The sequence below is a fragment of the Oncorhynchus clarkii genome, chromosome 10 (assembly GCF_045791955.1).
Source record: "Oncorhynchus clarkii lewisi isolate Uvic-CL-2024 chromosome 10, UVic_Ocla_1.0, whole genome shotgun sequence".
Lineage (NCBI taxonomy): Eukaryota > Metazoa > Chordata > Actinopteri > Salmoniformes > Salmonidae > Oncorhynchus > Oncorhynchus clarkii.
The window spans coordinates 20,970,230-20,995,629 of NC_092156.1; the positions used below are offsets into that span (position 1 = coordinate 20,970,230).

Here is a 25,400-nt window from a genome sequence, read left to right on the forward strand (position 1 = left end):
TATTCTCTGCAGATCCTCTCAAGCTCTGTCTGGTTGGATGGGGAGCGTCGCTGCACAGCCATTTTCAGGTCTCTCTAAGGATGTTAGATCGGGTATGTCCGGACTCTGACTGGGCCACTCAAAGACATTCAGAGACTTTTCCCGAAGCCACTCTTGCGTTGTCTTGACTGTGTGCTTAGGGTCGTAGTACTGTTGGAAGGTGAACCTTCACCCCAGTCTGAGGTCTTGAGCAGGTTTTCATCAAGGATCTCGCTGTACTTTGCTCTGTTCATCTTTCCCTCAATCCTGGCTAGTCTTCCAGTCACTGTTGCTGAAAAATATCCCCACAGCATGATGCAGACACCACCATGCTTCACCTTAGGGATGGTGCCAGGTTTCCTCCAGACATGACGCTTGGCATTCAGGCCAACAAGTACAATTTTGGTTTCATCAGACCAGAGAATCCGACCATCACCACTGGTGAGACAAAACCGCGACTCGTCAGTGAAGAGCACTTTTTGCCAGTCCTGTCTGGTCCGGCGACTGTGGGTTTGTGCTGCCGGTGATGTCTGGTGAGGACCTGCCTCACAACAGGCCTACAAGCCTTCAGTCCAGCCTTTCTCTGCCTATTGCGGACAATCTGAGCACTGATGGAGGGATTGTGCGTACCTGAAACTCAGGCAGTTGTTGTTGCCATCCTGTACCTGTCCCGCAGGTGTGATATTCGGATCTACCAATCCTGTGCAAATGCTGTTACGTGGTCTGCCACTGCGAGGACAATCAGCTGTCCATCCTGTTTCTCTGTAGCTCTGTCTTAGGCGTCCCACAGTACGGACATTGTAATTTATTGCCCTGCCCACATCTGCAGTCCTCATGCCTCCTTGCAGCATGCCTAGGGCATATCCACGCAGATGAGCAGGGACCCTGTGCACCTTTCTTTTGGTGTTTTTCAGAGTCAGTAGAAAGGCCTCTTTATAGTGTCCTAAGTTTTCATAACTGTGAACTTAATTACCTACCGTCTGTAAGCTGTTAGTGTCTTAACGACCGTTCCACAGGTGCATGTTCATTAATTGTTTATGGTTCATTGAACAAGCATGGGAAACAGTGTTAAAACCATTTACAATGAAGATCTGTGAAGTTATTTGGATTTTTACGAATTATCTTTGAAAGACAGGGTGCTGAAATTAACATTTGCAAAAATGTCTAAAAACCTGTTTTCATTTTGTCATTATGGGGTAGTATATGTAGATTGATGAGGAAATAAAAATAATTTTATCCATTTTAGAATAAGGCTGTTATGTAACAAAATGTGGAAAAAGGAATCCTACGTATTCTTCAGATAGACAGTATGTATATAGAATATATATTCTATGCATCCCATCACATATATAGATATATTTATGCTCTGGACTCTGACATTGCTCATACTAATATTTCTAAATGACATTTTTACTTTTAGATGTGTGTATTGTTAAATATTACTCCACTGTTGGAGCTAGGAAGACAAGCATTTCACTACTCAATACCATCTGCTAAATATGTGTTTGCAACCAATACAATTTGATTTGGTTCACAGTATGGATGGCACTTTTTATGGGAGCCTGCAGTGCCTTCAGAAAGTATTCACACTGACTTTTTCTCAGTTTTGTTGTGTTACAGTCTGAATTTAAAATTGATTAAATTGACATTTTGTGTCACTGGCCTACACAATATACCCCATATTGTCAAAGTGGAATTATGTTTTTAGACATTTTTACAAATTAAAAAAGAATGTAAAGCTGAAATGTCTTGTCTTAAGTCAATAAGTATTCAACCCCTTTGTTATGATAAGCCTAAATAAGTTCAGGAGTAAAAATACGCTTAATAAGGGACATAATAAGTTGCATGGACTCACTGAGTGCAATAATAATGTTTGACATGATTTTAGAATGACCACCTCATCTCTGTACCCCACACATACAATTACCTTTAAGGTCCCTCAGTTGACCAGTGAATTTCAAACACAGATTCAACCACAAAGACCAGGTTGATTTTCAAATGCTTCGCAAAGAAAAGCACCTATTGGTACACTCTTCAAAAAAAACGTGCAATCTAGAACCAAAAAGGGTTCTTCGGCTGTCCACATAGGAAAACCCTTTGAAGAACTCCTTTTGGTTCCAGGTAGAACCTTTTTTGGTTCAATGTAGAACTCTTTCCACAGAGGGTTCTACATGTATTCCAAAAATAGTTCTACCTGGAACCAAAAAGGAGTTCCTGGAAATTAACTTTATATCCTGAATACAAAGCATTATGTTTGGGGCAAATCCAATACATCCCTGAGTACCACTCTTCATATTTTCAAGCATGGTGGTGACTGCATCATGTTATGGGTATGCCTTTCATCGGCAAGAACTAGAGAGGTTTCTTTTGTTGATAAAAAGAAACGGAAGAGAGCTAAGCACAGGCAAAATATAGGAGGAAAACCTGGTTCAGTATGCTTTTCAACAGACAATGGGAGACAAATTCACTTTTCAGCAGACAATAACGTGGAACACAAGGCCAAATCTACACTAGAGTTGCTTACCAAGACGACATTGAATGTTCCTGAGTGGTCTAGTTACAGTTTTGACTTAAATTGGCTTGAAAATCTATGGCAAGACATGAAAATAGCTGTCTAGTAATGATCAACAATCCCCTTGACAGACTGTGAAGAATTTTTAAAAGAAGAATGTGCAAATATTGTACATTCCAGGTGTGCAAAGCTCTTAGAGACTTACCCCAACAAATATAACCGCTGCCAAAGGTGATTCTAATATGTATTGATTCAGGGGGTTGAATAATTATGTAATTTTTTACAAATGTATTTTGTGTAGATCGTTGATAAAAATAACAAAAAAGTTTTTTTATCCTATCCCATCCCACCTTGTAACACAATAAAATGTGGAAAAAGTTAGAGGGTGTGTATACTTTCTGAAGGCAATGTATGTGAAAACCTATGTGTCTGTTGTTTGATATATAGACCAAATCACCTCTTTTTCCTTCTTCTCTCTTTTAGCTTTAGGCTATAACTGTTTGCTTGAAATTAGGTCTCTGACACAATCACTGCCTTTTAGAATGAGGGACACACCCAACGAGACAAAACAAAAGTGGTAATGTCAGCGTCGCCTGAACAATTGAGCTGGACCGGTTCCTTGTTAAATACAGGAGACTGAATGGAGCTAACAATGTCCTGCAGATGATCTTACAGAGAGTTTTTCTAAACATGTGTCTCTGAGAGCTACATAAGAGCTGTATAAGCCTGGAATTGAGGCTATCGCATTATTATTGGATCCCTCTATTAAGTGCCAATGCCGGTGTCAATTAACGTGAAAAAGTCCACATAGACAAGGTTCTCCATTCATATAAAATGGTTTCTATGTAGTCCATTTTTAGCTACTTTGCTGCTATTTACAACTAAGAAACTATATTCAATGGTACTCAGAAAAGTGTAACTACTATGCAGTTATTAGGTAATTACTTTTTTTTGTGCCATTTATAGGTAATTTCTAAGGAACTACCTGGTAAACAACGGGCTGTAAAAATCTAAAAAAAAGTTCTTAACAGAACTTGGCCATACAATGTAACAATGGATGCCTCATTACTCCCATCATTTTGGTCAATAAGGATGATGTTAGAAGTTGGTGGCAGTGGCTAAATTAACAAACTATGGATTACTACTCTCAAAGTAAGGAAGCATTTCAGTCATTTTTTAAATTGTGGTGGACTATCCCACTAGAAAAGCCTGGTCTCGCGCCATCCCGTTTGTCATTTTGACTTCAACATTCTAACAGTCTAAGCTGCCATGGTGGACATTCCTGCAATCAGCATGCCAATTGCACACTCTCTCAAAACTTGAGACATCTATGGCATTGTGTTGTGTGACAAAACTGCACATTTTAGAGTGGCCTTTTATTGTTCCCATCACAAGGTGCACCTGTGTAATGTTCATGCTGCTTAATCAGCATATGGATATGCCACACCTATCAGGTGGATGGATTATCTTGGCAGGGATGTAAACACATTTGTGCACAAAATTTGAGAGAAATAAGCTTTTGGTGCGTCCGGAACATTTCTGGGATCTTCTATTTAAACAAATGAACATGGGACCAACACTTCACATGTTGAGTTGATATTTTTCTTAATTGTAAATCTAGACGTATGCATGAACCTCTATAGGATTATTTGAAAAAGTATGTCTATCACACACGCTGCGCTGTTCATCATATTTCTTAATTCACTATTGACAATATGGTCACCCACCAGACTACTGTCAATTGAATCTTGTCTTTAGGCTACATCTATGTGTGCAATTCATTCTGATATACTATGTGGCCAGTTTATTAGGTACACCCATCTAGTACTCGACCGGACTCACCTTTGCCTCCAGAACACCTTGAATTATTCGGGGCATGGAAACATTGCTCAAATTGTTAGGAGACCTAGCGTTTGCCAGGAAAACATTCCTCACACCATTACACCATCACAACCAGCCTGTACAGTTGACACCTGGCAGGATGGGGCCAGGATGGGGCTTACGCCAAACCCTGACTCTGCCATCAGCATGACGCAACAGGAAACGGGATTCGTTAGACCAGGCAATGTTTTTCCACTCCTCAATTGTCCAGTGTTTGTGATCGCTTGCCCAGTGGAGCCGCTTCTTCTTTTTTTTAGATAAGAGTGGAACCTGATATACTCGTCTGCTTCAATAGCCCATCCGTGACAAGGACAGACGAGCTGTGCATTGCGAGATGCCGTTCTGCACACCACTGTTGTACTGTGCCGTTATCTGATTGTTTCAGGGATGGAAACTGGTAAGGGCCCAAAAAGGTGACACTGAAACATGCAAAAAAAGCCCTGCTAAACTCACAGCTAAAAAAAATTAAGAAAGCAATACAATGTTATTTGTTGCCTAGACTTTACTGCAAATGACACTCATCTTGAGAAAATCAACACACTAATATTGCAGTTAGCCATGACAGCCTTTATAATAGAACACTTGTGACCACACACACACACACACACATCTAAATATTGCACATGGGGAAAAAAACATCTTAAGTAGAAATAGAATGAAACAAACAGGCATTCTATTTTTGTTCTATTATAGTGGCCACCGATCAAGTGCACAAGGCTACATGTGTGCAAAAATAACGTTCACGGAGTAAAAACTTTAATAATTCCCCCTCACTCACACACGTGTTACTGTCAAATTCAACACAACAAAAGCAATATATTTGGGCTACACTGCACATTACTACATTGTACACTTTCTGCCTGTGGACATCTCTTCTACAATGTGCCAGCAGAGCAAGGTACCCTTTGTTGGCATAATTTCTCTCTTTCAGGCAGAGAGTACACCTTTTTATCAGAGGGAAAGTGTGTGGTGTTCCTTTCACCTCTATATTGGCATCCAGTGTAAGCCAGGCCCAGCTCCAGCTACACTTGATCCCTGAATCCACTTGTTTAACAAGCAACGCCTTATTTTCACCTAATTCTCTCATTCTGAAAATAAACCACATACTATAGAGGGAAAACAGTTCACAAATAGTAGTTAGTTGGTTAACTAGTTAACATTTCACACAGATTGCCAGAGTCCAGTAAGTAACTAACAGTAACGCGTTACATCTTGAGGAATGGCAAGGAGTTGTATAACGTTACCAGTTAATACTATAGCGAATTGGTTAGGTTACTAACGTTAGCTAGCTAACATTACAACATCAGATGAGCTAACATTAGCAGTCTGAATTTATTAGCCAGCTAATTTTCACACCATAAACTCAATTATTTGATCAGTTAAGTTGGCTAATGTTGCTCAGCATTTCTCTGGCTAGCTAACGGAAAATCCGGTCCAGCTAGCAAGATACTTGACAATGCTAACAACACTTGTTCCACCACACTTTCTCCCTCACCTCAAACTTTATATAATTGATATTATAGAGCTTTATATTTTATTTATGTTTAGCTTTTTTAACTAGGGAAGTCAGTTAAGAACAAATTCTTATTTACAATGACGGCCTAGGAACAGTGAGTTAACTGCCTCGTTCAGGGGCAGAACGACAGATTTTTACATTGTCAACTCTGGGATTCGATCTAGCAACCTTTCAGTTACTGGCTCAATGCTCTTACCACTAGGCTACCTGCCTATAGCACCAAGGTTCATCAGAGTAACCATACAGTATCACCTTCCAGGTTATTAGACTTCAAATATATATATGTAGCCTACTTGCCAAGATATGCTATTCTACTTAAAAAGGTGTATGACACTCCGAAATATAAACCTGTGTTTGTCCCTAATGAACCTCAGTATGTCAGACATCAGTGCTCCTTTTTCTTTTCCTAGGATAGTGTCCTGGGGTAAGATGTTTTTTGTATTCTACAGTTGGAACCAAGAGTTTTGTTAACTTATTTAGCAAAAACAGAATACACTTTGGGGTCAAATATACTGTAAAAACAGTCCACATAATAACACTGTATAGTATTCCATGTCCACAACCTCTATGAATTTACCTTTGGTTTCATTTTCACCAGCTGCGGGCAACACCCTCAATAAGCACATAATACATGATTAAATCTGGTCTTGCATTGTTTACTGTAGTATCCTGTATCGTTTTAGATTTCATGAGTATTTGAGCTCATAAAATGTTGTACATTCAGATGATCTGCTTGTATTCGTATGGACATGAGTAACTGCCTTGGCGTATAATATGCGTATAATATGGTTGTATCCTAATATTCCTTTCCTCTACTCTTTTTCCTCATTATTACCACTGATAAATGAAAGCGCAGAATAGATTGTCACCAAACTGCTTTCAGTTTCAGTGTTCTACTTCCTCCAGATTAGTGTTCATGAACTGAAGGAAAAGAGATGAGAGGAAGATTTTTGGGACTATTAGCCTGCATCCCAATTCTCCACACTTCTCCCAAAGTTTGCATGTGCATTGAGCACACTCCCTCTTATGGATTTAAAAGCATTGGATAGGTGAAATCATTGTCTGGAAGGAGTTTTCACCATTGTTAATGGGAGTGTGCAAGTGCACTCTTTGGGAGATGGGTGGAGAATTGGGGCCCAGTCATGGACCACAGTCAAAAAAGCATTCGACGAAGAGACACCACATATAGGAGACAGTGTTGCAACAAGATTCAAATAGTGTCATCTTTACTTTGAACAGATCACCTGTACATAAAATAGACATTTGAGTCTTGGCATCTATTGCCATATGTTGGTATCAGTGGAGGCTGTTCAGGGGAGGACAGATAATAATAATGGCTGGAATGGAGCAAATGGAATGGCATCAAACCATGTGTAGGATTTATTTGATACCATTCCACTGTTCTATATCGTGGAGCTCCACCCCATAGGGGAGAGCTGCTCCTAGTGGTTTACCCTGCTGCCTAGGCAGCGAATAGCCTGAGAGAAAATTATGCACACACCTGCAGCCAATAGGAGTACAGGTGTCCCTATACAAGGGGACGTTTTCCCTCAATCAGCCTCCCATTATCTTCAGCGACAGGACTGGAATGAAGAAGCCGAGAAGAAATCTCAGGACGAACCCGCAGTCGATATCCTGTTCTCGACGTCGTCCTTCAGGAGCACGCCTTTCCCACCCCCAAAGGCTCTTTTAAAAGCTCAGTGTCGCTGCTCCTCTATGGCGGCTTCAGACCCACACAACTTATGTTTTGTGAGCTTGGGTCATCAGGAATGCCCTAGCTGCACCCACCTTTCTTTAAAGGAGAGGAAGCATCGGTGGGCATTTTCAGGGAGGATACCCATCTAGAGGACGTCATTGTCTATGTTAGCCTCAGGTTCTGAGGCGTCAGACGACGACTGCACCTCTGGAGATGACGAGGATTTTGGGAAGTGTCTGGGTTTTTCTCTGGAAAAACCAAGGCTGAAATGACCCCCTTCCCTAGTGAGAGTGAGGGGAATTTCACATCCTTGTGCAAGGAAGAGACAGGCTCTGAATTCTCAGCAGCCCCCTCCTATGCAACGGCCTCTCTGCACTCTGACTTTACAGGGCCCTGGAGATTACGCTGTCCCCCATTCCCTCTGAACCAGAAGTGGATATGATGGTGGGCGGCCCCTAATCCAGAGCAGGATGGGTGGCTTTGCCTTTGGCACCGACTATGCCCTCGCTCGCTAAATATGTGGAGGGTGCATCAGAACGCAGGCGAAGGCGTACACCCCATTCACCAGAGTGGACGGACACACTAGCTGAGTACCTCACCCCAGGTTTGAGCTCCTGGCCATTGTCCAAGAAACCTACACTACCTATGACCAAGGACTGGCTCACAGCACAGCACACCCTCTAGGTGTACAAGCTGTAGCGGCAGCTAACAATATTGCCCTACTGGCAGCCTCTCTATCCCGTCTCACCAAGGGTAGAACTGAGCTGTCGGGAGAGGAGATAGAGGAAGGGTCAAAGATTTACGGCGCCATCCTCCATCTCTTACAGGCATCGGCTATATGTGCTGGGAGGTCCACAGCCACTTCGGTGGTCGTGGAGCGACACCTCTGGCTGTCTGACGGCTATGAAGTAAACCGACAAAGCCACCCTATTGAACGCAGTCTCTTCGGAACCGCCGTCAAAACACGACGGTGAGTTTCGGGAAGCTTGAGGAGAAGAAGCAGCTGTCTAGACACCTGCCATTGGCTTCAAAAGGAACCCTCTCGCTCCACCGTGTCCAGTGGACCCAGGTCTACAGCCAGACGGAGAGCCCGTCGAGCAGCAGCACCTGGTGTACCAAGAGCGGGCCCCGCCCCTCCTGCAACACCAGAGAAGCGGCTCAACCGACGAGAGAGGTTTTCATTTCATTGCCCTGGCTGCCGAGAGGCAGTCAGAAGAGATGACGACTATGACGGGACGAGGGGTAGAGAACGGAAGAGAGCGCAGCACTTCTTGTGACAGCACCCACTGTTCATCCCCCGCCCTTGCAAAGGGATGCAGGAGCAAATGTGTCCTTTGTTAATAAAGAATGTGTTCCATCTGACTGTCACAAGAGAACCTATTTTCCATAACAAAACTGAGACCGATCAGGTTCCTTTTCTATCTCTCTCTTCCTCTCACCACTCTGCATGTAGCACAGCCCACTATGAGTGCCTAGCTGTGTAGCTCAGACCCGTGCTAAATTCACGGAGGGCTGGAACCACAAGGTTACACATATAACTGAAGTGTCGGCGCCCCTGCTTCTCAAAGAAAGCATCAATATTCCCTCCCCCTTTCAAATTGGGCCCACCCTGGGCTGTCCCACCACTTCAGTGTCGGGGGACAGCGGCGGCTTGGGCCATAGAGGAATAGAGGTCCTTCCTACTGTCTGTACCACAGCTTTGTGTTCTCCCGCTCTCAGAGCATTATTTAGAGAGGCAGCCAAGCTGCACCCTCTCCTCCTGGCTAAGCCGGGCACTAGAGAAGGGTTATGCCATCCAATTCCACCGAATCCCTCCCCCGTTTTCGGGTGTGGTGGAGATGGTGATGAAGATGCCAGAGAAAGTCGCCGCTCGTGAAAGAGATTACGGAACTTTTAGCGAAGGAAGCGGTCATAATAGTTCCCCAGAAGTAAAGGAACAGCGTGCTATATTCACCCTACTTCCTAGTGCCAAAAAAGACTGAGGGGGGGGGGGGAAACAAGGCCAATATTGGATTTATGCACTCTCATCGAGAGAGTAGCCAAACGGCCCTTCCGAATGCTCACAACAAAACGTCTGCTGGAATGTATCCACAACAAGGACTTTTGTATAAGCATAGACCTAAAGGACGCATACTTTCATGATCCGATACATCCAGGAAGTTTCTGCATTTCGCCTTTCAAGCGGTGGCTTACGAGTATGCCATTCGGGTACGCCCTGGCATCTCGCACCTTTTCCAAATGCGTGGAGGCGGCATTGGAACCGTTGCGTCAAGGGATAAGGCTACAAACCTACCTATTGGTTCTGGCCCCATTGTCTGTGTCGTGTGGCGATGGCACACACGACACAGACAATGATTAATCTCACACGTCTGGGGTTCGCTGTGAATTGGGAAAACAGTGATCCATGTTGCATTGAGAGGAGAGTCTTCTAAGTTGGTTCAGCCTGTACTCAGCTTTGCTGATGTGAAGGCTAGAATTAAGGCGGAAAACACAGGTCCAAATGGACAGGGTTTCCATCAGGGTCACTTTCTCCTATTAGAATAACTACATGACATGACTCCTGGCTGGGGGTGTGGCACAGTAGAGTCATGTGTTGTATCCTGCTCACAGGTCTATGACTGTGTTTGGGTGGAAGGATTAGGGATATAGTTTCTGTAACTGGTGTTAATGTACTATTAGACTAATCTTTAGTATTGACAGTTTTGAACTCATCTATCCACTGGTACAGATTAGTAGGACTCATTATGTTAATCTGCCCACTAGTCATTGGCTATGTCTTTAGACTGAGTAGGGTGGATTAGACCGAGGACGCAGTACATTGTGACACAGTCTGTTTTCACAGTGTGTTACAGTACTGCGGGTTTTGGTCGTAGCCATTGCTGGGCCCGACCTGTTCATTAAGTGTGAAGTGTTAGGCTCGGCAGGGAGCACATTTTGGAGCGTTGTGCTCCGCCTTAAACCACTAGGAGCAGAGCTCCACGATATAGAACGATAGTTACCGGAGTTGTAACTCCAGTTCTATGAGTGGAGCGGAGCCCCATTAGGACTTAAGGACCTGCCGACCCCCAGTCTCACTGAAGATAATTTCTAGGGAGGCTGATTGAGGGGAAGCATCCCCTTATATAGGGATACCTGCACTCCTATTGGCTACAGGTGTGTGCATAATTTTCTCTCAGGCTATCTTCTGCCTAGGCAGCGGGGTAAACCATGTCGTGTCTTTGGCATCATTAAATCGAAGACTTATTTTATCAAATCAATTCTCTAATTATTATTACGTGATTAAACTAACCATGTAAATGTAATCAACTAGGAAGTCGGGGCACCAAGAAAAATCTTCAGATTACCAAGTTATAATTTTCCTATTATAACTTTTTAGATATTTTAATCTGATCAATTAGTCTTCTAATTAATAAATTATTCTTTACCTCACGTTAGTCTCATTCCAAACGTCGTAAATTGTTAGTTATCTGCACGAACCCAGTCTTTGCTATGAATCATCCATACATCAATTGTCTTAATCATTTATTTACTAACTAAATAATCACAGAAATGCATAAACAAACAGTAGGTATGGTTACAAGGAAATGATAGGGGATGTGACCTAGTGGGCTAAACCGGTATGGCGGCTTGGTAGACAAAGGGACTGAGAAGGGCGCGAAAGACACTACACAGTTGATAATTATAATAATTGAAATGCTAATCCTCTGCACATGAACGCTCACTCATTCGGGAATATTTGCAATCAATATATTTACGCTCAGTGTGTCGTCATGATCTCTGTTGGAATCGTCCGTCTTTCTGTTGGAAAGTTAATCTTAACTGCTCTCTCTCCCATGAAGTCCTTCGTTGTCAGAATGGATACTTCAGACTAATAATTAGTATCGAAGATTTGCTCTTATTCTGTTGGTATCGATAAATCTGAGTTTAACAACCATTACAACCTTAGCTTATACTGAAGGTACGCATGGTCTACTCAAACCTTAGCCCTCTTGGTAATTGAGGTATGCATGGTCTACAGTGGGCTTCTCCAGGTGGGGGTTTTATTCAGAAAAGCTATCCCATGACGCCCGATCGATGTCTGTGCTTATGGGGGCGGGCCAATGACTTAGTGAAACTTTAAACACAAATACAATTCTCACATTAACGGTTTAAAATCACATTACACAAATAGTTTCATCTTTACTCATTCATTTTATATAATAATTAGATGCGAGCCTCAGAACTGAGGCTCCTGTATAAAACAGAGTTATGGTAATGTGGCTGTATTGTCTTTCCTGAGGTCACAATCATAAAACACAATGGACTGGTCGTAGCTGGATTCTCCACTGAGTCCACATTCTCCAAAAAATGGGTATTGTTCAGTTCTCAAGTTCTGTAATGTAGAAGTTCCTTTGTTCTACTGTGAAACTCTCTCTGACTCTACTGCCTGGCCTTGAGGAGAGAGTCTCCTCTAAGAATTTACAACCTGAGATAAAATAACCTGGGTGTAAGAGGTAGAGGGGGAAGGCACTCACTATTCCCAAAGAGGGCCACATCATGACAACCACTAGGAGCAGAGCTCCCCTATTGGGCTCCGCTCCACTCATAGAACTGGAGTTACTGTAGCTATCGATTCCACTCCAGCAATTACCATGAGCCAATCCTCACCAATTGTGGTTGGTGTAGGTTTTTCCATGGCTCTGTTAAAACACATTTATTCCACAGCCAACAGATCAGAAACAGCAGATTTTACCTTTGGATTGTCTTATAACTCTATAAGGCCCCTTTAAAATTCTTATTCCAAACCTGGAGCTTAAATTAAATTAACAATCACTGAAAGGTGAAGAGCCATCTGCATTTTCTTGTATATGCTTGCTGTATAAGTGGCGGTTGAGAAACTAGAGCAGAACATATGCTTCCGTCATACATATACACACACACATACACTAGTTTGCAATGCAAATATGTGGAGCGAGGCGCTTTTGGACATTTGAATGCTGTAGTTTATCACCATTGGTTAAAGCGTTTCCATTCTATCCGTCCAATAAGAGGGACACTCGAGGTATAAATACAATTCTCAACCACATTACGTAAAGGCAGAAAGCAAAGTCCATGTACTGCATTGTCAATTATTATAGTCATTCGTATCAATCCAAATACGATGTCTGGTAGAGGCAAAACTGGAGGAAAGGCAGGAAAGGCGTCCCGCGCCGGCCTTCAGTTCCCTGTAGGACGTGTCCACAGGTTACTGCGCAAAGGCAACTATGCAGAGTGTGTCGGTGCTGGAGCTCCTGTGTATTTGGCTACTGTGCTTGAATACCTAACCACTGAGATCCTCGAGTTGGCTGGCAATGCTGCAAGGGATAATAAGAAGACCAGAATCATCCCCCGCCACCTTTAGCTGGCTAGCCGCAACGACGAGGAACTCGAAAAGCTTTTAGGTGGCGTCACCATCGCTCAAGGAGGAGTATTGCCAAATATTGCTGTCCTAGCCAAGAAGACTGAAAAACCAGCAAAGAGCAAATAACCAGCTTGGACAGTAAAGATCACAAAAGCGGAGCTCCTTTAAGAGCCACAATCTCTGTATAGAAACTAATTTTTAATGCCAGCACTACCTGAAACAGGAATGATTGAGGGAAAAAAAAATAAGCGTTGTCCGTCTGCAATGCGTAGCCTACCCGACGTCGTTTATTTGGCCCATGCATAGAAATATGTGTCGTCGCAATTGAAACTACAGTTTTCGTATATAATAACATTCGCCACTGTGGCCTCTTGGATCTGGACTATGCAGGCGCATTTAATGGTGGGGTGAATAATGCCACAGATATTTTATTGTAGGCATATATGGACCAATATGGAGTTTGTTTTTTAGTAGTACTTTATCAACACATTTTGTGCTAAACAATGTAACATCTTGAGGTCAGTCAAATGTATATTTGATTATTTCAGTAAATGTTCTGTAGTGGTATTGGGCACGTGCACAAACGTCAGTCTAGTCTGTTTTCACAATCCGTGAATTTTCATTCAGGGCGCACATGAACAAAGGACACCGCATTGAAACGAATCTCGAATTTGTTATTTTAAGATCTGTGGGCATTTATGCAGTGTTATTATAATTGAAGATTGTGGTACTGAATTCTACAGATTTATATAATGCATACTATACATTGAACATAGGAAAGAAGCCTCCCCAAAAAATATCTACATCAGCCATGGGTCTGTATTCTTAGTTCATTTATTCCCATGGAAAAGAACATAAGAAATGCCACTGAATCAGACCCACATATGTGAATACACATACAAGTGATTTAAATGTGGATAATTCATAAACTGGATGTTCGTGCATTTCTTATTTATAAATGCACATACTTTTCTAATCAAATGATTAACACCATATTGATTGTTTCCTTTTAAATAAGGTATATTTCAAACATTTCAACCATATATCAAATCAAATATCATAACTGTAAGACATCTGGAGCATATGTCCTTGTGAGTCAGCAACTTCAGTGAGGGCAAATATCTGAAATTACATTTATGGGATGCGTTGTTTTTGTAAGATAAACCTTCCTGCTGCTGCAGATGTCCTTACTCCTGATAGCCCTCTGTCTTCATGTCATTGAGACCAAGGTCTTCATTCTGCTCAAATGTCCTGGTGTACTTCTCAGTTGTCATCTCTGGGTCTGGGTCAGGGGCATAGACGTTCTGCAGACAAACACGACAAATCAATTCATTACAAATTAAACAGAGGAGACGATGCGTTTGAACCTCAGACATCTGTGAAAGAAGAGTGTATTTTACCTGGAGATAGCTGTTCCCTGCAGGGTCGTCGAGAACAACGTGCACGTCCATTTCTCCCGCCATGATCTACAGTATTTTTTTGGAAGAGGTGTTTTAAGTGCCATTCAGCCTCCATTACACTTTGAGATACAACAGTTTCAGCATGGGTGCCAGACTGTTCTGCATTCAAAAACTATACTTTGTTGCCCAGCCAAACATGTGAAAGTGTTCTTCTCAGATACAGCATATGTGAAATTGTTGCATGAGCTTTTGTTTAGTCTAAATCTCATGTCATACTAACAGTTGTTTGAGGATTCACAATAAGTGAATAAATGCACCTGGTTAAAATATACAACCTAGGTCCCAATATACATAAAATGTACAAAACCATATTTACATGGTAGTTATAGTGCATTTACAGTGCAGATACACATTGTTAGTATTTATGACTTATACCAGATGGTAACATTCACAATTTAAAAGAATTGCAATAAACTCACAATGGAGACATTGGATCTTTAAAAAATATTCTAGAGTGAGACTATTAGCCAAATTATTCGGAGTTAGTTCACAAATTGAATGCAAATAAATACGTAAAAACGTTCCATGGGTAAATACTTTGGGACGTGTAATTACACTAAGGTATTATATGTAAAGTGAGACCAAAACTAGCTCCAAACAAAACAGTGATATTCAATGATTTGATGCCTCTAACCTTGTCAATCTTCTCGCCAAAAAGTTTCAGTTTCTCTGTTCGATCTGAAGTGGAGCTGTCTCCACAAGTGAATGGATTTTTGGAAACAATCTGGAGGAAAACAGTGGCGGTGGATGAAAACATTAATATAATATAGCTCGAGTCCACAGTGAAAGAGACCATAGAACAGGGGTGCACAACTTAAATCCTTGAGGATGGCAGTCCTGCTGGTTTTGGTTTCTCCCTCTGTACATCCTTCCTGCTGCATCTCCCCTTCATCCCCCCCTACTTCTCAACAGTCTGCTCACCAGATCTTTGATGTCTTTGAGGAGTCCCTCCAAGGTGGTGAATTTGCCACCGACAGCTGCCATCCCCAACTCAAACTCCAGCTCAGGTATGAGGATGCTACATGTCTCCGACTGCACAAACACAAACCGGCACAACATGGTAGAGTCAACTCCATTCTGATTCAGGAATAGCATTGCTCTCCCGTGAAAAAGTTATGTTCCATTACTGACAGGAATTGATTATGAAAAGACCCAAACTCTTAAGACAGGACAACAAATACCTGAGGCATCTCAATCATGACAGTATTCATATTCATATTTGGCATGGGTGCTATGAACTTTCTGCCATGCAACGGTAGCCTAAGTACCAGTCTGTTTGTGCTATCATGCCAACTCCTTGTCATGCCAAACATTGTTTGGCTTGACAATGGTAGTAATGGAGTTGGAAAAAGCACAAACAGACCTGGGACCAGGTTAATAAAAATGCTACAGTAAAAAAAACTAGTGAATGCAAGATAAAGTACAAAGAGGGGGCTACCTTGAGAAGATCTCTGGACATGTCAGACACGTCAGTGAGGTGAAGAGTTATCTTGGTGCCCAGCTCTTCTGTGGCTCCACCAGATTTCACCTAAACCACAGATTAGATGGGCAAATTAGAATGTATTCATATTAAGATATTTGCAATATCTGTGAATATGCCTTGAAAAGAAATACATGTGCCAAGAAAATAGAAAATAAAAGAAGAAGAAAATATAGAGGACACTTACTTCGTTGGTTCGATGTCCACAGTCATCACAGTTTGTTGCCATGATAATGACTTCTTTGAAATGGGGTATTTCTAAGGAATTGTAAAGGAGGATACCTAAACCTTGCAAAATGAAACATTGTACACTGGGCCTCCCGAGTGGCACAGTGGTCTAAGGCACTTGATTGCAGTGCTTGAGGCATCACTACAGACCCCGGTTCCAGGCTGTGTCACAACCAGCAGCGACCAGGGCAGCGTACAATTGGCCCAATAATCCACAATTGGGCTAGAGGAGGGTAAGGCCAGGGGGGGTGTACTTGGCTCGTGGCGGGCCGGCGCCTGCAGGCTAACTTCGGTCGTCAGTTGAACAGTGTTTCGTCCCGCACGTTGGTGTGGCTGGCTTCCGGGTTAAGTGGGCGGGTGTTAAGAGCGGTTTGGAGGACGCACGACTCGACCATCACCTCTCCCGAGTCCGTTGGGGAGCTGCAGTGATGAGACAAGATCGTAATTGGATATCATGGGGGGGGGGGTTAATGAACATTCTACACCATCCTTATCATAGGACACTACTTGGGAGCAGTGATGTAGTGGTAAAAACATATATATATATATTAAATGGTGGGTAAATGCTGATTGCCATTCGTGGTGAAGTAAAGTACCACTATTCTTTCAATGCATTTTCCTGCATAAGGAGAGGAATGGTTGCGCAAAATAAAAAAAGGTAAATGGCATTTACGTGCCTTAACCTTACACTACACCACTGCTGGGGACAACCAAACAGACTGGAAAGGATACGGACAAGCTTCATGTTTGTCGAGGCTGGGGCATTGCACTCTGGACAGTTTGTATTAAACGTCAACACCTGAGGGAGAAATAAGGTATATTACTCAAGGGTCAATTATTGAGGAAAAACTCCAAATTGGGATGCAAAATGTCTGGAAATCCCACCTCATTTCTCATACAGTCAATGTCATTACTGGGCTTTTCCTCCTCGTCTTCAGCCTAAGAAATAACAAAAAAAGCTACATTTTAAGTCACTTTTGCTATATAGAAGTTTATACTGGTGAACATGGGTCAAATTATAAATGTATGCCGTCTTGTTTTTTTCTACCTTATGAGGATTCTACACGCACAAAACATGATGACAGCATCGGAGGCATTGCCTTTTCTAAAACAGATATGTCCCCTTACAGGAGAGTTGTGATGTGTCAAATCAAACCACGCACCTTTATTCCTAACTGGGCGTCCTGTTGGGGTGTTCTCTTGTAGTGGCTGACCGAGAGAGCCTCATCTTTCTGCGGAGCAAAGGGGTTCTCCACAAAACTGTTCCCAGATGGATCATCAATGACCTAAAATTTTATTGCCAGAAAGATTCAATTCCATTTAACTTTAATCTTGTACATGGTTGAGGCTGGGCAATAAAATTGGACTTACCAGTGTGAATACACCTTCTTTCAACTTCTTCAATTCATCAATGAACTCATCAATCTTTACAGCAACTTCTGGTGCAGTTGCCTTCAAGAGTTAACATGATTTTAGTCAACAAGCAGTGAAGTACATATGGCATTTGGCATGATCAAAGTAAACAAAGCTTATACATTTCTTAGTTGTTGGTCTTGCTCCAACCCTGCAACTGCACGGTCTATGAGACCTTCGATGGTAGAGAGTGCTGGGGAGCAAGAGGAACAGTTAATGGCTTGAATGGGATTGAGGCATATGTGGATACTGTACATCTACATGCAAAAGTGTTCTTCTAAGTAAACAAAGCTTCACTTAATACAACAGTTGGATTAATTTAGTCAAGTTTAGCCTACAACACTCCTGCCGCCTTTGGCAAATATGTGTATAAATAAAATGTAAATGATCCCAGTAAAAAAAATAAAAAAATAAAAGCTAAGGAATCTCAGCCGTAAAAGCCAGTATATTGGATGATATTGGATCTGGGACCAGGCTAGCAATTATCAGTCCGACAAAATATCAGTGGCATGTATGCATGAAGAATGAATATTGTTTTCAAAATCAATAAAAACTGAGTGAGTACTTACAGCCCTTCTGAGTGTATGGGGGGATTTCAAAATCCAGTTCTGGGATTCTGGTGGTTGCACTGTCTGCTTTGACAACTTCTCGATTCATATCCTACAAAATGAGATTACAAAAAAACAGACTAAGTATAAGATATAAATCAAATAATACAAGTTAGATATTGTTTTCTTTCTAAGCTAGCTATATTGGGGCGGCAGGGTAGCCTAGTGGTTAGAGTGTTGGACTAGTAACCGGAAGGTTGCAAGTTCAAACCCCCGAGCTGACAAGGTACAAATCTGTCGTTCTGCCCCAGGAACAGGCAGTTCCTAGGCCGTCATTGAAAATAAGAATTTGTTCTTAACTGACTTGCCTGGTTAAATAAAGGTCAAATAAAATGTAAAAAAAAAAAAAAAAAGGTGTCTGGTCCTCAAGAGAAGCATTGACGTCAGCACAGCCAATGTGTACAACAGTCCTGACGGTGTATTCTGTCTAAACGTTGTGCACATTAGCCATGCCGTCCGCCTTGTATAGGAAACCTTTGGAACTTTACTTTCATATCGGGAAAGAATTTTCAAAAAACAAAAAAGGTAAAATACATGGCAGTTAGCCAGCCTAATGGTTAGGTAGCACACGTGTCAAACTCATTCCAGAGGGCAGGTTCCCTTGTACTTGATTGATTAATTAAAGGTCACTAATTAGTAAAAAATTCCCCTCACTTGGTTGTCTAGGTCATAACTGAAAGGAAAAACCCACTGACACTACACCCTCCATGGAATGAGACACCCCTGGATTAGAGCGTTGGGCCAGTAACAGAAAGCTTGACAGTTTGAATCCCCAAGCCGAAAAGGTGAAAAAGCTGTTCATTTTAACAGAATCCCACGTGGCAATATTTCCAATGGATTTCCAATGGATGTGTTGCACAGTTTTCCATTACAGCACCAGTGTGTTGCCAGTGATTATGTTAATGTTCGCTCTAGTGTTATATTTTGGGAACTGTTTCCATCACGGAGTGTGACACTAAAGATGTGTGAAGAGCACAGTCATCCCCTGAGTCAACAGTTGCTTTGTGAGAAGGTGTTAACCCATGTTCACAGTTAACCATTGTTATGTAAATGAAGGCTGAAAAGCACCAGTGACTATGCCTTGGCCCCAAATCAGAGTAGGTCCACTGAGGCCATGGCCCTGTTGACAAAGCTGGGCCATGGAGATGGAAACAAAAGCCTGAGGCTTTGTAAATCAGTGGAAATTCACCACACCTTTTCTCCAAACAAATAACTTTTTTGCCCGGTTTGAGGACAATACAGTGCCACTGACACGGCCCGCAACTAAAACATGCGGACTCTCCTTCACTGCAGCCGACGTGAGGAAAACATTTAAACGTGTAACTGCTCCGCCCACAACCGGAAGGCTCTCCAGAAGGTAGTGAGGTCTGCACAACCTATCACCGGGGGCAAACTACCTGCCCTCCAGGACACCTACACCACCCGATGTCACAGGAAGGCCATAAAGATCATCAAGGACAACAACCACCCGAGCCACTGCCTGTTCACCCCGCTATCATCCAGAAGGCGAGGTCAGTACAGGTGCATCAAAGCTGGGACCGAGAGACTGAAAAACAGCTTCTATCTCAAGGCCATCAGACTGTTAAACAGCCACCACTAACATTGAGTGGCTGCTGCCAACACACTGACTCAACTCCAGCCACTTTAATAATGGGAATTGATGGGAAATGATGTAAAATATATCACTAGCCACTTTAAACAATGCTACCTAATATAATGTTTACATACCCTACATTATTCATCTCATATGTATACGTATATACTGTACTCTATATCATCTACTGCATCTTTATGTAATACATGTATCACTAGCCACTTTAACTATGCCACTTTGTTTACATACTCATCTCATATGTATATACTGCACTCAATACCATCTACTGTATCTTGCCTATGCCGCTCTGTACCATCACTCATTCATATATCTTTATGTACATATTCTTTATCCCCTTACAGTTGTGTCTATAAGGTAGTAGTTTTGGAATTGTTAGCTAGATTACTTGTTGGTTATTACTGCATTGTCGGAACTAGAAGCACAAGCATTTCGCTACACTCGCATTAACATCTGCTAACCATGTGTATGTGACAAATCAAATTTGATTTGATTTAAAGGAAGGACGCTAGAAGTGTTAATACAATCAGCTGCAACTATATCAACAGTAAGTGTATATTTCGCATTTGTAAAATTATTTTGATGTGACAATAAAGTTTTCATAGAAGTGTTTTGTGCATCAAAGCTAGGACCGAGACTGAAAAACAGCTTCTACCTCAATGCCAGCAGACTGTTAAATAGCCATCACTAGCCGGCTACCACCCAGTAACTCAACCCTGCACCTTAGAGGCTGGGGCCCTATATACATAGAATCACTGTCCACTTTAATAATGTTACACTAGTCACTTCAATAATGTTTACATTCTGCTTTGCTCATCTCATATGTATACTATATAGTCAATGCCACTGACATTGCTCATCCTAATATTTATATATTTCTTAATTCCATTATTTTACTTTTAGATGTGTGTATTGTTAGATACCACTGCACTGTTGGAGCTAGGAACACAAGCATTTCACTACACCCACAACATCCGCTAAATATGTGTGTGACCAATAAAATTTGATTCTCAATTGTGATGACAATTTCAGTTTAGATGGAGTATGAGGCCATTTTGGTTGCCAGAGCTAGTTTAACCTCTGAACATAATGTCTTGGATGGTAACGGAGTAGGCTAGCCCACAATTAAACTCATCTGGTCTAGCCTAGTCCTGGATCTGTTTCTGCTCTTGCCAATGTTTCAAGTTTCATTAGTCCTATGTACGGGATACACATGGTTTACATCGTCCAACAAAACACTTACTTGCAGGTTCCTTCTTGACAATGCCAACTCCATTGCTGTTTTGCCATGACAATGAGTGGCATGATACAAACAGACTGGCACTCAGGCTAGCTACAGCTCATAGCCTACACAGTTACTTATCAGTGGTTCAGCATATGCCTGGGAAAGGAACTGCATCCTACTTAGACTACCTGTTTTGACTTGACTTTGAGTGTGTAGGCGATGCCTTGATCCTGTATGCGACCAGCTGATTGGATTTCAGTGTTCGACCAGCTGCAGTTGGGACAGGTGAAAGAACTGATGATAACTTCTTTAAAGAAAGGAATCTTAGTAAGAAGAATACGTGTCATTCCCTACAAAAATGGAGAGAACACATGTTAGATGAGTCAATCCTACAGCGATACAGACAAGTCCATACGTTCAATTAACTGGTCAGTGTGTTAGCTAGCCATTTACTTACATTTTGGTAACAATTCATGCACAGACTCTCAATTTCGGTGGGTTGATTGTCTTCGTCATTATCAGCACTGATCTCCTTGAAAACACTACCGCCAATGCCACGGACATTTTCCTCTGCTATGACTGACATTATTTCACTTCAAGAGGTTTTTGATAAGCAAACTGTTCGTTTGCAAATGCCGCCCGCTGTTTCTGGAACTTTCTACTATCTACATCTGAAAGTGCAGTCCAAAATACACGTTTTCATGTCTGCGTTGTATCCTTATCCCGGAAATAGACGTCAAATTAGTCTTCTTCTGTGGTGGAAATGTCATATGTTTTGTGCGCATGCGTAATACCATATGAAAGCGTCACATCATTCATATATGTATATACACTGCTCCAAAAAAATAAAGGGAACACTTAAACAACACAATGTAACTCCAAGTCAATCACACTTCTGTGAAATCAAACTGTCCACTTAGGAAGCAACACTGATTGACAATACATTTCACATGCTGTTGTGCAAATGGAATAGACAACAGGTGGAAATTATAGGCATTTAGCAAAACACCCCCAATAAAGGAGTGGTTCTGCAGGTGGGGACCACAGACCACTTCTCAGTTCCTATGCTTCCTGGCTGATGTTTTGGTCACTTTTGAATGCTGGCGGTGCTTTCACTCTAGTGGTAGCATGAGACGGAGTCTACAACCCACACAAGTGGCTCAGGTAGTGCAGCTCATCCAGGATGGCACATCCATGCGAGATGTGGCAAGAAGGTTTGCTGTGTCTGTCAGCGTAGTGTCCAGAGCATGGAGGCGCTACCAGGAGACAGGCCAGTAGATCAGGAGACGTGGAGGAGCCCGTAGGAGGGCAACAACCCAGCAGCAGGACCGCTACCTCCGCCTTTGTGCAAGGAGGAGCAGGAGGAGCACTGCCAGAGCCTTGCAAAATGACCTCCAGCAGGCCACAAATGTGCATGTGTCTGCTCAAACGGTCAGAAACAGACTCCATGAGGGTGGTATGAGGGCCCGACATCCACAGGTGGGGGTTGAACTTACAACCCAACACCGTGCAGGACGTTTGGCATTTGCCAGGGAACACCAAGATTGGCAAATTTGCCACTGGCGCCCTGTGCACTTCACAGATGAAAGCAGGTTCACACTGAGCACGTGACAGACGTGACAGTCTGGAGACGCCGTGGAGAACGTTCTGCTGCCTGCAACATCCTCCAGCATGACCGGTTTGGAGGTGGGTCAGTCATGGTGTGGGGTGGCATTTCTTTGGGGGGCCGCACAGCCCTCCATGTGCTCGCCAGAGGTAGCCTGACTGCCATTAGGTACCGAGATGAGATCCTCAGACCCCTTGTGAGACCATATGCTGGTGTGGTTGGCCCTGGGTTCCTCCTAATGTAAGACAGTGCTAGACCTCATGTGGCTGGAGTGTGTCAGCAGTTCCTGCAAGAGGAAGGCATTGATGCTATGGACTGGCCCGCCCGTTCCCCAGACCTGAATCCAATTGACCACATCTGGGACATCATGTCTCGCTCCATCCACCAACGTGGCGTTGCACCACAGACTGTCCAGGAGTTGGCAGATGCTTTAGTCCAGGTCTGGGAGGAGATCCCTCAGGAGACCATCCCCCACCTCATCAGGAGCATGCCCAGGCGTTGTAGGGAGGTCATACAGGCACGTGGAGGCCACACACACTACTGAGCCTCATTTTGACTTGTTTTAAGGACATTACATCAAAGTTGGATCAGCCTGTAGTGTGGTTTTCCACTTTAATTTTGAGTGTGACTCCAAATCCAGACCTCCATGGGTTGATACATTTGATTTCCATTGATCATTTTTATGTGATTTTGTTGTCAGCACATTCAACTATGTAAAGAAAAAAGTATTTAATAAGAATATTTCATTCATTCAGACCTAGAATGTGTTATTTTAGTGTTCCCTTTATTTTTTTGAGCAGTGTATATATATGAAATTGAAAATACATATTTTTATTTTTCAATTTCAAATGTGTTACAAAAATCTATACATCCTTCTTAAAAATGTTAATACAAAACATCACAAACAGATAAACACAAAATCAAAATACATGTAGTGTACATTTCCAGATATTTTTGTTGGAGGGGTAACATCTGAGTTATTTGAAAGAATGTTTCTCTCACTTTGTTAGTGAGCACATTATTTGTATGATAGAGTCCATACCTATGGCCAATTTACAACACATTGGAAGTTCCACCTGAATTCCACCTAAGTTGAGTAGCTAGCCCACATCACATCGTTTACTTTGTGAGGTTTATTTTTCCATAAATTAAACTGTGTCTTATCTAATTGGGAGCAAATATATTTGGGAGTGTTGAGACAAGATAACACATACGAGGCTCTAGACATGCCTTCAGCCGTAGTCATCAAAACTCTTCCTTGAATAGACAAATCTTTGCCTAACTTGAACTTATTTTTAACAGCTGGCGAAAATGGGGAAAGACCTTGTAAATTATCCGGTGGCTATTTTATTAATTGTTCAGCAGAGCTTGAACCCCAGGTTCACAGTCCTCCTGAGGATGACCTTGTTTGATACTAACAGCCCATTGTACCAGGCTAGGAAACAGAAAGTTAGTACACTCTCTATATGGCAGGTGTAGTAGTTGGAGAGTATCCAGTGTTGACATTCAGTTGTCTTTGTTGGCATTTTTTATTGTTGTCCATGATGATTCCCAGGTACTTAAAACTTCCCACTCTCTCTACCTATTAACTATCCAGAATAAATTCCGACCCTGTGCTTGCTTATAGTTGTATTGGGGTCAGTCAGGCTTCCTGTTTAGATTAAGACACCGTGGAACCTTGGAAAATGTACCTCAATCCAGAGAAATGCGTTGTACTCCGAATTGTCCCAACTGTTGCAACAAGTAGATTGAACGACTGCTAGTCCTATGGCTGTTTTGCATACAACTTTCTGGGAATGGTGCAGCATAGTTGCTTGGCTTTTAAGGAACTTGACCATTTTTATTTTTATTTTCTTTGTATTTCATTCCTCGAACAGAATTTTTCGTAAGATTTAAAATATTTCCATTTTTTTCTAGGAACGTTGTCCAACTGGTTTGACATTAGGAATGTTCTCAAATAGTAAATTGCTCAGAGAACGGTAAGGAAATGTTCAATAAATAAAGAATGTAGTAACATTCTGAGAATGTTCTAAGAATGTTATTTAAATACATATACATTCCGTTCTCAGCATTAACAAAACTCTCTCCATTCTTTATCTTGTTCAGGTGTGTTGGCCGCACCCACTAATTGGCCACACTTGATCTTAATGAGTGCTTGTTTCCTAGATTAAAATGAACTGCTTTGTATGCATAAAAAAAGATGGTGCGCTAGCTCCATGGGTAGAGAACAGAAGATTAGAGGTTTGAATGTCAGGATCAAGGGTAAACGGAGCAAAGTACAGAAAGATCCTTGATGAAAACTGAGTAAAGGGTCTGAACACTTATGTAAATGTAATATTTCAGTATTTTTATTTTTTTGCAAACATTTCTAAAACCTGTTTTTGCTTTGTCATTATGGGGTATTGTGTATAGATTGATAAGGGAAAAAAACCATTTTATCCATTTTAGAACAAGACTGTAACGTTACAAAATGTGGAATAAGTCAAGGGGTCTGAATACTTTCCGAATGCACTGCACTTAAACTAATTTCCTAGATAAGCGTCTCTTTTCTTTAGAGCATCTCTCTGCTGTTAATAAAGTTCGCCAGGATGTAATCATAAAAACCGGAAGGAACGGAGTTGCCTCTGGTTCATTAAGCAATTCCTATGAGACATGAATAGGGTTTTGGGAAATTAAGGTGAGGTTAACAGAGGCTTAGGAAATCTTATAAGTTTTATTCTATGATAATCATTATTAGCTAATTTAATTATTATCTCAATTACTTC

At 42.0% G+C, this 25,400-nt stretch overlaps 1 protein-coding gene and 1 pseudogene across 2 annotated transcripts; one reads left to right on the forward strand and one right to left on the reverse strand.

The window, feature by feature from the left end:
- Positions 1-11,132: 11,132 nt before the first annotated feature.
- On the reverse strand, positions 11,133-21,794 carry LOC139418142 (zinc finger protein ZPR1-like). Of its 2 annotated transcripts, none has more exons than XM_071167364.1 (14): positions 21,487-21,794; positions 21,218-21,379; positions 18,154-18,244; positions 17,707-17,777; positions 17,543-17,623; positions 17,335-17,457; positions 17,057-17,110; positions 16,904-16,970; positions 16,131-16,201; positions 15,902-15,991; positions 15,385-15,495; positions 15,098-15,187; positions 14,404-14,469; positions 11,133-14,307 (listed from the first exon to the last, which is right to left on the reverse strand). In XM_071167364.1, exons 1-14 carry the CDS (start codon positions 21,613-21,615, stop codon positions 14,191-14,193), a joined length of 1,323 nt encoding a protein of 440 aa, XP_071023465.1. In that variant the 5' UTR covers positions 21,616-21,794; the 3' UTR covers positions 11,133-14,190. The 2 variants fall into 2 exon arrangements, with proteins under 2 accessions (XP_071023465.1, XP_071023466.1); XM_071167365.1 differs by having other exon boundaries at positions 16,131-16,183; positions 21,487-21,772.
- Positions 12,764-13,129, forward strand: LOC139418143 (histone H2A-like; annotated as a pseudogene).
- Positions 21,795-25,400: the final 3,606 nt, after the last annotated feature.